At 38.7% G+C, this 13235-nt stretch overlaps 1 protein-coding gene across 1 annotated transcript; it reads right to left on the bottom strand.

The window, feature by feature from the left end:
- Positions 1 to 2703: 2703 nt before the first annotated feature.
- On the bottom strand, positions 2704 to 5964 carry LOC107044826 (lipase 3). Its single transcript, XM_015266868.2, has 6 exons — positions 5779 to 5964; positions 5502 to 5703; positions 5304 to 5418; positions 3475 to 3874; positions 3331 to 3415; positions 2704 to 3214 (listed from the first exon to the last, which is right to left on the bottom strand). The coding sequence occupies exons 1-6, from the start codon at positions 5908 to 5910 to the stop codon at positions 2901 to 2903; spliced, it is 1248 nt and encodes a 415-aa protein (XP_015122354.1). The 5' UTR covers positions 5911 to 5964; the 3' UTR covers positions 2704 to 2900.
- Between the last annotated feature and the right edge of the window lie 7271 nt (positions 5965 to 13235).

Here is a 13235-nt window from a genome sequence, read left to right as displayed (position 1 = left end):
ACGAGCGCGGGGGGAGTGTGTTGAAGGTCTCGCGAGGCATCGACGGCCTGTGTTTACTGGAGGAGAATGTGGAGACGAGGGAATAAGCCGTGGGCAAACATGTTTGCTGAGGGAAAAGCACGACTCGTGTATGTGTAACTTGCAAGTTTTTGCGTTTGGATGGGTTTATGTACACGTCTGTCAATTTTCATCGGGTTTTTTGTTGGTCTCGCAATTTTGGTGGGAGTGAAGGATCGATTGGGTTTCATGAGGAGTCATTTGGACACCAGGTAATGATCAATCTTGAGTAGAATTTTTTTTGGACTCATTTGGGCGTCACACGGAGAATGAAAAGTTTTGATTTTCAGGGACATGTAGTGTTAGAAAAAAATTAAATTTCATGGATAGTTGACTACTAATTTTCTGACTACTAATTAAGAACAGTGACACTGAATGCGATTTAGAGGAAAAAAAATTATGGAATTTCAGGTTTAACTGAAAATCCTGTAAAATTCCAGAATTTTAAGCAGCATAAAGACGAGAATTCTTCAATTTTTTTGAATTTTCAATCTCATATGGATATTCAGTGCCAATCTACATTGAATTGTAAATTCAATGTAATTTCAATGTAATTTTGAAAATTACCAAAAAAGAATTTGTTTGGTTCGAATTTGAAAATGTCAAACATGAATAATTGTTCTGCTTTCGACAGCAATGAAATATTTGGCTCAAGAGGCGGATAATTCACACCAGACGGTGCCTTTTCAGGATAATAATATCTCATATAGAGAAAAATTTATCAACAAATATTTTATCCCTAAGTTACAAGATTGCTGTCATATCATTATTGTTTCATTTAAGGGTTCATTTCTTGTCTGTGATTATTAGACAGCCGAAACGATAAACTACTATCCCTTGTTCCGCATAAAACAAAGATTTTTCGGGAGCAAAATACGTATGGGAGTATCGAATAACGAAGGAGTAGTGCTAGAAATGACATTTCTTGCGTGTACAGAGAAAGTAATTTTTTTTGAACTACTAAATCCGTTTTCGCGACAAAAATTTTTCATTCCGGTGCACTCTCCGCATGTTTGGCACAAAAAAATCCTTTTTTGACAATTTTCAAAAAACTATTTTCTTGTCGCAAGTAAGACTTGTTTGAGAACTTTGTCGTTTTTCTCTCAGTGTACGTTGGACTGCATCTATGTGTCCGTTTCTACCGCATGTTCTTTCGTTCGCTCGATAATTCCACCGGGGATCACTGAAAAAGTGAGTAAAAGATGGATTGGTTTTCACGAGGGGTCTTTGGACCCCATTTAATGACCAATATCCGAAAAAACCTGTAGATGTAGACGACTGCTGACTACTGCGGTCAAAGTATAGTATCAAAATGTCTTTCCAGGCGATAAAACCCGTCAACAGCTACTTCCTTGTCTCCTCCATTCACTTCCTCTTCGCCGAATGACTTGGCTGAAACTGAACACTCCGTTCTGATTCGTCCTCCCTCCGCAGATTGCTAACGAAATAGCAAATCCCGGGGCGGATTTGGCGCATAATTAATTCTAATGAATTATGCCATTTTCAAGAAGCAAAGCACGTACTTAAGTTGCGTGCAACTTCCAACTGTAATTAATTAACGGAAAGTGGAAGATATAAACTCGGGCTTAATCATGAAACAGACGCCTAATGAATTAACATACCACGAGCCGTCGTCATACGGTCGTCTAGGTGATGCATTACTTTGTGTAATTATCCATCAAATTTTTGTAGATGGGGTAGTTAAAATTGAATGATATTCACGCACAGTCGGTGGGTATTGTTGAGGTAAAGTCGATTAAGGCAATCTCCATCGTAACATGAAGACAATCTTGATGTCTTGATTTTAGTTCAATCAATATTGCACACTGAGAAAAAATTATTTTTGACAAACATGATTTCCTTGATACAAGAAAATCTTCTTTTGCCAATTTCTAGAATCGTGAAAGCTCGTGGTAATTGGTAAATAATTTTGTGCCCACACTGAGAAATAAGTCTTTCAACAGGATGAAATTCTCTTGTCCCGAGAGAATTTTCAAGAATTAGCGTAAGTCAAATCCGATATTCATAGGGATAATGGAGAATTAAGTTCACAGCATCGATTAAATTGTCATAGTGCGACGTTTCGCTAAATGTTTTAGCTTTATCAGGCTCTTGACGTCATCAGTGCATAGTCCTAAACGCTAATAATAGTGCAGGAGTATCCATTCGCAGTTAAAAACTCGTATTAACATCACAAATTGAATATAAAAACACCGAGAATGCGATGACTGCTTGCTCTGACAGTTGTCGTTGCACGATTTTTCAATAGTAAACAGAATTATTCTGAATTTTCAATTGATTGATTGAGAATTTAAGAACGCATTTTCAACTCTTCAGTTCAGTAGCGAAGCGGTAAACCGGGTCAAGTCAATTTTGACTTTTGGCCGGTTTTTGATGAATATCTTGGAATCTAGAGGAGATGGCAGAATTTTTCTCATTACCTTTTTTATAACGCTCAATTGGCTCTACAAAAAAGGTTATGACAAAAAATTTTCTATTTTCTTTAGATTCCGAGATATTCGTCAAAAACTGGCCAATAGTAAAAATCGATTTAACCCGGCTTACCGCTTCGCTACTGAGTTTTCAATTCATTTTTATGGAGTAATTGAATTAACAGTCACAGTTTCTATCAATTTTCCCATCAAATTAAAAATTTTTATTGACAAAACTCCTGGAAATTTCAAAGGAACAGCCACTTGATAAAAATTTCCAAAAAGTGTATCAAAAGTTTCATCCAAAATTGTTTAACAATGTAAATGTCACAGTATAATCAGAAATCAACGATATTCCCAGTATAATTATTTTATATTTAACCGCAACAAACTTAATATAGGTTACTGCACCTAACACTGAGGCCCATGGACTTTGCGAAAGATTTGGAGTAGCGGATCAATGACAAGTTTTTTCACATCTTTAGCAACGAGGAAGTCAATGTGATTGAATTTCCTCTCTTTGATGACGTCATAAATCATCGGTGAATTACGGAGTTCTGAGATCAACAGTTCTGTATCGTTTCTGGAACTCAAGGGGTCGTTTGGAGCCCGGAGAATAACAGAGGGTGTCGTGACCTTCTTCAGGTTGTAGTCTGGAGGCTCAATTCGTCCATAATACTGGAGATTGCGTTCAGGACTTCCGTAATCATAGTGTCGAAATTTCCCTACAATTCCGGACATTAATATACAGTTAAACAGAGAAAAGTATTTATTGTAATTCAACAACCATTTGTTGGAATTCAGTAACCGATTGTTGAATTTCCAATGCTGTTTTTCTCACCAGAGTCTAGGTGTTGGATGTAATGATAGAAGATTTTTAGAGAACTCCCCGCAGGATAATAATTCAGAAATGTCGTTACGGTTTCCTGCGGTTGAATCATTATGGTAAGAGGATTATCGCTTTCATGTAATCATTTCAACTTACTCGATCCAACTGTTCGTGATCCTGCCCTGTTATTAAATCCACCAGGAAGAAGCAGGATTTGAATGCAACAGAACTCTGGAAGCATCGCCTCTCAAAGAATGACCTCCGCGCTATGTGCCTCACTAGGAAGTGAACTGCACCACTTGGAATGATCTTTTTCGCCTGACGAAATGGTGTAGCATAAACTTTGGCCGCACGGCTTGAGAACTTCCAGAATACGATGGGTGCAAGCATGACATTGAGGTTCATCTTTTGATTGTAGTTTGGCCGATCGGACAACAACATTAATGCAGCAGTGCAACTACTCGAGTGGCTGACGTATGTCAGACTTGTTTGTCCGGTGGCTTTGAGAACGTAATCGATCATTGCTGGGAGGTCTAAAAGTGCTTGGTCGTCCAAACTGCAGGACAAGACAGTAGATTGAGAACTGCACTTATTCTAATAGAGGGTGAGTCCGAGGAAGATGGACACCTTAAACGGAAGATAGTAAATCAGCCGTTCTACAGAATTCTATGGACTGAATGCGTAGGAGAAGAATTTTTGGTAAGTACACAGGTCATACGAGAAGCGAAACAATCGTTAGGATTCAACCAATCAGCAATCATCCGTGACAATTGAAAAATAAACGCGTAGGGGAGGGTAGGGCAAAATGGACTCCCTTATTTTTTCAATTATGAAATTCTTTGAACTTTTAGTGAACCTGTCTCTTCGTAATAGAACTGGAGAGTGGATTCAGTGTCAGATATGCCTATGATGGATTTATCATGTGTGTGCATTAATCCGGACGATTTTAAACTCGAGTGTGATAATTGCGCATAATGCTTAACATAAAACAGTTATTATTGTCGTTTGTAAATGTGTCCAATTATTGACTTGTTAATTTGATTATTCTGTGATTTACGTACTTTTTAAATGAAAAAATATTGCTGTGAGTTTCGAAGATCATAAATATGCCCCACTTTCTAAAATTTCCATTTATCGGAATTACTATGGAAATTACGGTTGTTTTCAATCTCATTCCTATTGATTCTCATTGTTCCACAGTATTTATCTATATATATATTTTATACCGACCTATGTGACCCTTATTTAGACCTCTATGTTTGGAGTCTTAATTTCGAGTACTAAATTTTCATCACCAGAAGTCGATTGGGATTTTTTAAATATAGAAAGATATTCTGACCCTTAAACTGACCCTTGTGATCTTTATTTTGACCCTTGTGACTTTTAATCTCACCCTTGTGACCTTTACTTTCTGATCCTTGGTTTTTGACGCTTATTTGGACCCTTACTCTGACCCATGTGGCCCTTAATCCAATCCTGATCCTTGTGACCTATATTCTGACCCTTGTAACCCTTAACCTGACCATTGTGACTCTTATTTTGACCCTTGTAACGCTTTATTTTAGTGTCTTAATTTCAAGTACCAAATTTTTATCACCACAAATCGATTTGAATTTTTATAATATAGAGAGAAAGCACTTAATTTTTTTAGGGAGTCCGTTTTGCCCGTCTGGTCCATTTTGCCCTCCCCTCCCCTTTTCTAGGAGAAAAAAAAGTTATTTTCCAGAAACATGTCACGGGTTTTTAGAAATATGTCCAAAGGAACAACATGTTCAGGAACTGATTTTTAGAAATGCATTATCAATTATTGGCGACACCGACCACTGACTAAAATATCTCTGATCGTCAGTGATATACCGTTGAAAATTAATGTTAGATGTCTAAAAATTAGAGAAGGATCCCTGAAGATCAGTGACATGTCTCTGAAAATAAAAACTATTTTTTTCTGTGCATCTCATACGGGCTTAACCACTGATATCTCATACCTAAAATTCCAGAATCGTGCATCATCAACTAATAAGAATTGATGTCTCTTGCTGTACACATTCCCTCTGAAGTTTCCAAGCCAAACGTCATATCCAGCATCGGACAGTGCATAAGCTGCGGCCAAGGTACATCAATTTTCATGATTTTCTTTCTGGATCTAATAATAATGGGATGAAAATGGATGTTGAAGGAGTTACCAAGGCTTCGGGTGGGTCCGTACATGATGAAAAAGTCGGCTGCACCCTCTAATCCATGTTGGATAAAAACCACTCGCCTCTTCCCAACTTGCTGACAAACTGATGGATTCGAGAGTATTCTGAACACACTCAGGATGAACCCATCTTCGGTCGTGACATTATGCCACTCCGCTGACCGACCATGGCTTTCTATTAGCTCCATCTGATAGTTGATGTACTCATCTTCCTCAATTACATCAGTTCATCAATTTTTTAATTCATTCTAATTACAACTTACGAAATAAGGGACGAATACTCCATCTTCGACGGGCGTCGTGAGTCTCCACGCTTCCACTTGTTTTACGTAGAGTAACGAAAATAATGGCAGTGAAAAGAACACAATTGTCTTCCTAATTCTAACGTGAATCATGGCACAGTTTTATCCTCGATATTCGCAGCTGCAATGCCCCAACCTGACTGAATCGCAACGATCCCGTCAGACCAGATTACGAAGAAAGATTTTATAGACAAACTTATGTGAGTACTTCATTTTCGTTGATCCGGTTTATGATTGTGAATGCAAATCAACGGTTTCGTAAGGTATAATCAGCGAAAAAACATCATTAAGATTGGACTATGTAACTCATTTTCTAGATATTGAGAGAAATCTCCACCAAATGACATTCGCTGAGAATTTTATAGCTTCAAGGTGCATGGACTCGATGAATCGTCTGAGTTGTATCTTTGCACTGTGAACATTTATTCTCGCGCATATCCCTCACACTTCCATCTTCTTCTATTTGAGTTATTGTTGTTTTTTCTGACACTATCGATCGTTCAAAGACGACAGACTTGTAGCTGCAATCTTGGGAAGCGATTTCGCAATCTCGTAGATATCCCCGTTCTATGATTCACCATTTATCTGGAGCTCTCGGAGGTCTTCTCACCTCTTAAAACCCGGAAATATGATATTCAATAGCTTGTACAATGTTTCCCATTTGCCCATAAACATCAGTTTTTTTTCTCCAACAATTTCTCATTCTAGCCATTGAATTTTTACGATTCGAATTCCTCTTGGCTGTTGCACTGAAAATTTGGTACATGAAACTCACTTTCGTCTCTCATTGTGCGGAACTTTTTTTTTTTGGAACGCTTCAATTTCCAGGATCATACAGTAAAGAGGGATATGTTGCCTTTTCTTGTTCTTTTTTAGCGTGGAGAACGGCGAAGGAATCTATTCGTGGAGTATCGATTTGACAGGATGAACCCCTTTTTGATATTACAAAAGTGCGTCTAGACAGGATTCCGCTGGGGAAATGGTGTATCGGTGATAGGATGGAGGAGACACCCTCAACCGTATTCGGTTTTGTCGATGCAAGCTGCTTCATCCTTCAGGTCGAATATCGAGGTATTATAGGGACAGTGGGGTAGAACGGACTGCCTTCACTTGTGGGTGATTTGAGAAGAGTTTTCTGGTTTTTACTTCCGAATGGAAGGATTGAATTCGTCAAGTCCGAAATTTCCAATTTTTTGTATCAGGATAAGTAATTCGCCGTGGTTATTCGCACTACCATACGCAGCGTGTGACACGCGGCGTGTGAGACGCAGATTCATATATGGGTCGGCCAGCACTACAACACGCAGCGTGTCACACGCAGAAATTCATATAAGGCTCGAGTGCAGGAGCGGGTATCGAAATATAGTGCAGATGATTCTAAGGATAATTTTCCAAGCAGGGGAGACTCCTAGACCCCAATGGACAATGTTTTCACAACTCTGCTTTTCAATTGAAAATAGACATCATCTTTAGAGATATTTGTCATGTTTAGAGACATTAGCACGCCATTTCTCGACTCGCTCTTTCATTTGAGCCCAAGAAAACATTCATATCTTGGCTGACATGTCTGCTACAAACTCTGGTCTCCAACTCTGGTTTCAATTAAAAAGTTAGTTACATCAAACAATTATTAGAGAGTGCAGTGGTTGTAGTGGTCACACGGTGAGTGTGTGGCTCCGGCGGTCATCCAATTTCAGCAGCGTTCAGTCTGCCCAGTACTTGGATGGGTGTCCGGTTAGGCACGCCTAACCGCGTGGGACTACATTCGCTAGGCTCGAATGTAGAGAACCACTGTGCCCATTGAGTCAGTGTGACCAATGGACACAGTGGAATCCCTGCATTATCGGCCGGCTGCACGACTGAGGTTTTCCATGGTTTCCCTGGCAGTCCAATCCCGAATAGGGTGCAGTTGGGGATAAAAGTAAGTCGGTCCATGGTACCGCAGATAGGGAAGGGAACAAAATGTAAAAACCCGAGAGGGTATACATATGGAACCAAAAATAAAAAATATTAGTGTTCTCATTTATTATCATAATCCCAACATGATTTTAAATATTTTTCCCAATGATGCCATCTTTGCCGATCTCGATCATGAATTGACTGCATCATCTGTTGTTGAAAAAACTTGTTTTGAAACCAATATTCAGGGATAGGTAGGTAATAGTGAATCTTAACATTGCAGCAATGTTGGTAGCCAACGTTAGGGTAATGTTCTCTGCCAACGTTGGTGCAATGTTGGCTATCAACGTCGGAGCAATGTAGGCTGCCAAGATTGAGACAATGTTGAATTAAATGATTCGTTGAATACAATTTAAAATACATGGTCATAAAAATTACATTCGAGACCAGTTGCTAATTTATCAGTAAAAATATATTGACCATGTTGTGACGAAAACTAGTTTAGACCGGTTTTTTTTCAATTTGCCGGGATATATCGCTGATTTTCAAGGATCCATCCCCTATTATTAGGGACATGTCATTGATTTTCAGAATAGATTTTTATCTATCTCCAATTTCGTCAGAAATTTTTTTTGTCGCTGATTTTTAGGGACCCATTTCTAATTGTTAGTAACAATCTAATTTTAAAATTCAAATTTTTTTTTGAAAAATCGCTATTTTTTCCCCGTGAAGGGGTTCGGTCGTACCTCAAAATGAGACTGGCATTGAATACATTAAAGTTGTATCATTTGGTCAGTCGATATCCATAATTGAAGACAATCCTTTTTCCCCAATCTACCCCAGACTAAATACTCATGATTGAATAATTCAACTGAATAATTGCATTCACGAAGTTACGAAGTCCATTTATGGAATCATGAACGACCCCGGTGGCTTGGCGCAGTGGGTAAGTTCGTTGCCTCACATGTGGAAGGTTCCGAGTTCAAATCCCGGCCGGGTAGAATGGTGCGATCTAACCATTTAAAGTCTTGTGATCATCATCGCAGTATACCCTAACCGGATTGAAATGATATAAAATAACAATAAAAAAAATTGAATCATGAAGTGATTTTTAATTTGCCAAAAAGCAAGCGAGGGGATTATTTTCAGTTTCAAAAGCCTCTGACATGGACTGGGCTGTATACAGAGAGCTGGCATATAACGTGCACTGGTAGCGATTCCATTACTGAGTTAAAAGGTGACGGAAATTAGTTCACTCCCGAGAGCACTACCCTACCTTTTTCTATATTATCTTTTTAGAGAATACCCACAGATTGAATTCCACATTTCTCTTTGATCTTGCATCAAATCTCATTTTCTTGTTATATTCGGCTTGGCGAAAACATCATCAGCTGACAAAGATAATACGATTGTTTAGAATTTATTTATTTTTATTTTATCCATTCATTTCTATTTGTTTCCTATATGCCAAGACGAAATTTCTTCACCGGAGCACGAAATTGGCACTTTATGCATTACTAGGGGGCTATGTCCCCTGCTCGACCCCCACGACCCTTATTTGGATCCTTAATCTGACCTTTGTGATCCTTAATCTACTCCTTGTGACCCTTATTTTGACCCTGGTGACCATTAGTTTCTGACCCTTGGTTTTTAACCCCCGTGTCCCCTATTTGGACCCTTACTCTGACCTTTAAGCTGATCCTTGTGACTCTTGTTATCCTTGTTTGGACCCTTAATCTGACCTTCGTGATCCTTAATCTAACCCTTGTGACCCTTTTTTAGATCTTTAATCTAACCCTTGTGACCTTCTTTTGGATCCTTAATCTGATCCTCATTACACCTCTTGTGGCCCTTATTTTGAATCCGGTGGCCATTAGTTTCTGACCCTTGGTTTTTAACCCACGTGTCCCTTATTTGGAACCTTACTCTGACCCTTGTGACCCTTAATCTGATCCTTGTGACGCTTATTTAGGCCCTTAATCTAACCCTTGTTATCCTTATTTGGGCCTTTAATCTGACCCACATAACCCTTAATCTGACGCTTGTGACCTTTAATCTAACCCTCGTGACCCTTATGACCCTCATTTCGGCCTTCATGACCCTTGTCACCCTTAATTTCGGGGCTTAATTTCGACCACCCTATTTTCATCACCAGCAGTCGATTTGGATTTTTATAATATAAAGAAACATAATTGAAACCTAATAAGGATTGCCTGGGAGTGACTCGACTGCACTGATAGAACGGATTAGTTATTGTTAACGAATGGATTTTGGTTGGAGGTTAGGGTCTATTCGGTTCCACCAAATGTTCATTCGTTAATAGTTAACAAATGTATATTTGAGGAGCCCTGTTTGACTTGACTTTCGCCATTCAAGTGAACCATTCGTTAACTATTAACGAATATTCATTTCGTCATATTCAACTCTACCATTCGTTAAATAGTTAACGAATCTCGTTTGGAATAAATGAATCATTCTGTCAGTGTGGAGAAAATACGGTATTGAAAAAATAGATGCTTCTCTCAAGTAGATAGATATTCAACAAAAATAATTTTTTCTCTCACTGCAGCATTCAACTCTTCCCCTGAATTTCGGAACATGAAAATGGGTAAAAGATGACTCATGATGTGCTTTTCAAGAACGGTAGGATAATTTCTCTCAAATTTTTCTCACCATAGAGTCAACTAACGTATTTGATCCCGTCAATTTGCCCCCCTAGATTCAGTAATGCAAATGCACTTTGGGGAGTGATAAAAATGTCTGTCAGGCGCATGGCGTAGGAATAGCGGCATTAAATCTCCCTTTGACTCAACGTGTCACGTACCGCGTTTTTCCAACGTGAAAATTGGCAGCGAGAATGGGTTGAGAGCGTAGGCCGGGGTGCGCAATTTCTACGGTGCACTTGCAATACCGAACACTTTCCAGGAGATCACATGTACACTCAAACGGTAACACGAGGCGTGAGTGCAAAAGTTACGTTTCACAAACCTCATGGAGAAGATCACGGGTTCATGTTGAATATCCATTTCACAATGACGCGTACATGTGATGGTTTTTTCTGTTTTTCCTTTTTTTTTCGTTGAAAACCAGTCTCCCGTGGTTATTTTACAGTTACTGCAGTTTTTTAGAATTTTACGATGTCGCCCTGAGTGCAGCATAATGAAAAGATTTTGTCCGTTGATCATTGAAAGTTGGTGCTGAATAAATACAGAATATGTCGGGGAATGGAAATAATTTCATGTGAATTCTCATCACGTGAGCGGATGAATGTGCAATGTTTCAAGGACTTTCCTCATTGCATATGCACTTTTGTCGGGGTTTATGAACCTGCTCCAGTAATTCAAAGAATATGCACCACAATTTTCTCTTGTGTTATGTTTCTACATTCGTAAACCTATTTCAACTGTTTAGGATCCGGTGCTCTTACCCCGGCTATTGTGGTTTACCTCGCCGCGAAGAGTCCGCTAATACGTTGAGCACTGCACATAAAGATCTTGTATATAGAATTACACCGCGGGAATACAACAGGTTTTGTTTCTGCATCGGTTAATGCCACGGTGTGAGCGGAATATTGTGTCGTTGTTTGTTGCTCTTTTCGGGTGAGGAACGGATCGGGGGGAATTGGGGGGTGTGAGTGGTTGAAATATTCATTGGATCATATGGAAGTAAATATGATATATTTGAATAATATATGTAATTTTTGGGGGAGTGAAAATAAAATGAAATAACCCGACACTTGTGCCATTTTCATATGTAAATTAAGTGGGAGAATTATAAACTGAGTTTGGTGTAGGAAATAATTCAATGATTCCGCAAAAATTAACGTAAATCAGGAAAATATTGTTGAATTTTTAATTAATTGAAAATTTGACGTTAGTTGGTACTGAATGCTCATGTTTTGAGTGAAAATTCAAGTGGATTGGGGAATCCTCGTCTTTCTGTTGCATAACAATTTGGAATTTCTGAGAATTCTTGATGAAATTTGAAGACGGAAAATCGTCAAAGTTTGAACCTTTTTTTAAAAATGTTGATCCACTCCCAGTTCCACTGACATTTCAAGGCATTTAGTCATTGAAAATTCACAATTTGATGAAAAAATCAATGGACAATGTCAATTTCAATTCAATTGTTCTGAAAAAAATAAAATGAATCAGAAAAATTGAGATGAATACATTCTTGAATTTTTGATTAATTGAAAATTTAACGTAATTTGCTCATGTTTCGTTCATGAACACTGTCTTCTTACATGAAAAATATATCAAACAAACGAAATATACGTTCGCTATATTTGCATATATTCCCGCATGAAGATGCAGAAAATGTTCATCCACTGGGATATTCCAAACTCATTAAAATACAGGGATTACTGCCCCTACCGATTACTCCAGACAGCAGATAACCGATAGCGCAATCTCAAATCGATGGACAAATATTGATCACATTGTTGTTCCTCCACACTGTTGTCATTCGTTATCGGAAGTAAACATCCCTCAAGAGATTTTCCCTAAAATCTCTGAAATTAAAAATAAACGATAACAAAATTCCTCTTATCGATTTCGGAGGTGCAAAAACTCGTTGCGATATACAAGTTTAACATTTTACGCTTTCAAACTAAGCGGATTACCAGACTCGGAAGAATCTCTCGGTGGACGCCAGCGGCGCCCAGGAAATATACCGTGAGGAGGGAGGCGAGGGGGAAGGGAAACGTGAATGCTGGGGTAACGTCGGTTTTTCGAATCGAATAATCTATAATTCAATAGCGGATGAAATTTCACGTACCTGGAGAATTCACTGTATTCCGACGAAAATTTCATACGCGAGATGACCGAAAAAAAAAAGATTTTTTTTTTTCATCCTTCGCTTGGCAAATTGAAATGAAAAACAAACGGAGAGCATTGAACGCGTGGGTGCAGATGGGAGATTGTGGGAAAATTTAGCCTCACGGGGGAATCACAACGTTTGAACCTACATCAGGTTGAAATTGTTCTCGAAAATGAGAGTGTGGGAGTTGGAACACGAATGTGCGAAGGTTAGAAGGACCCGATATACAAGTGGAAGGGTCAACCACGAATAGAGAGAGAAATTCTTTCAGTCTTCTGAACTTAAACTGGAAATACGCTTCAATGAGATAGTACATCTCTTTGAGTTTAATCTCGGCCTGTATGTATTCACGGTGGGATGCAGAAAATACTCAAACGGTTCTCCATTTAATTGCTTCCGAATTCATCGGTCGTCCTGAATTCGAACCGTGATAAGACAGATGAGAATTTCCAACGAAAAAAGATTATTGAACGTTCGGGGTGATTGAAGAAAGCCATTTTATCGGGGGTTGTATTCGAGACCGAGGGAATCGAGAAACAGTGTAATTTTTTGCATGCAACATAGACTGAGAGGAAAAAAACGACAGAGTTCTCAAACAAGTCTTGCTTGTGCCAAGAAAATAGTTTTTTGAAATTTATCGAAAAATGATTTTTTTGTGCCGAATACGCAGAGAGTGCGCCGAGATGAAGAATTTTTAT

Source organism: Diachasma alloeum, unplaced genomic scaffold (genome assembly GCF_001412515.2).
Source record: "Diachasma alloeum isolate Michigan unplaced genomic scaffold, Dall2.0 Dall_scaffold_00827, whole genome shotgun sequence".
Taxonomy (NCBI): domain Eukaryota; kingdom Metazoa; phylum Arthropoda; class Insecta; order Hymenoptera; family Braconidae; genus Diachasma; species Diachasma alloeum.
Note: the sequence above shows the minus strand (reverse complement) of the source record. Positions and strands in the feature narration are given on the sequence as shown.

What these genes read in the sequence shown, in the direction of transcription:
- LOC107044826 (XM_015266868.2), bottom strand. Translation starts at nt 5,910, where the DNA reads ATGATTCACGTTAGAATTAGGAAGACAATTGTGTTCTTTTCACTGCCA. An exon ending in GAGTATTCGTCCCTTATTTC is followed by an intron (nt 5,704 to 5,778) that starts GTAAGTTGTAAT and finishes ATCAACTATCAG; the next exon opens with ATGGAGCTAATAGAAAGCCA. An exon ending in CGGACCCACCCGAAGCCTTG is followed by an intron (nt 5,419 to 5,501) that starts GTAACTCCTTCA and finishes CCTTGGCCGCAG; the next exon opens with CTTATGCACTGTCCGATGCT.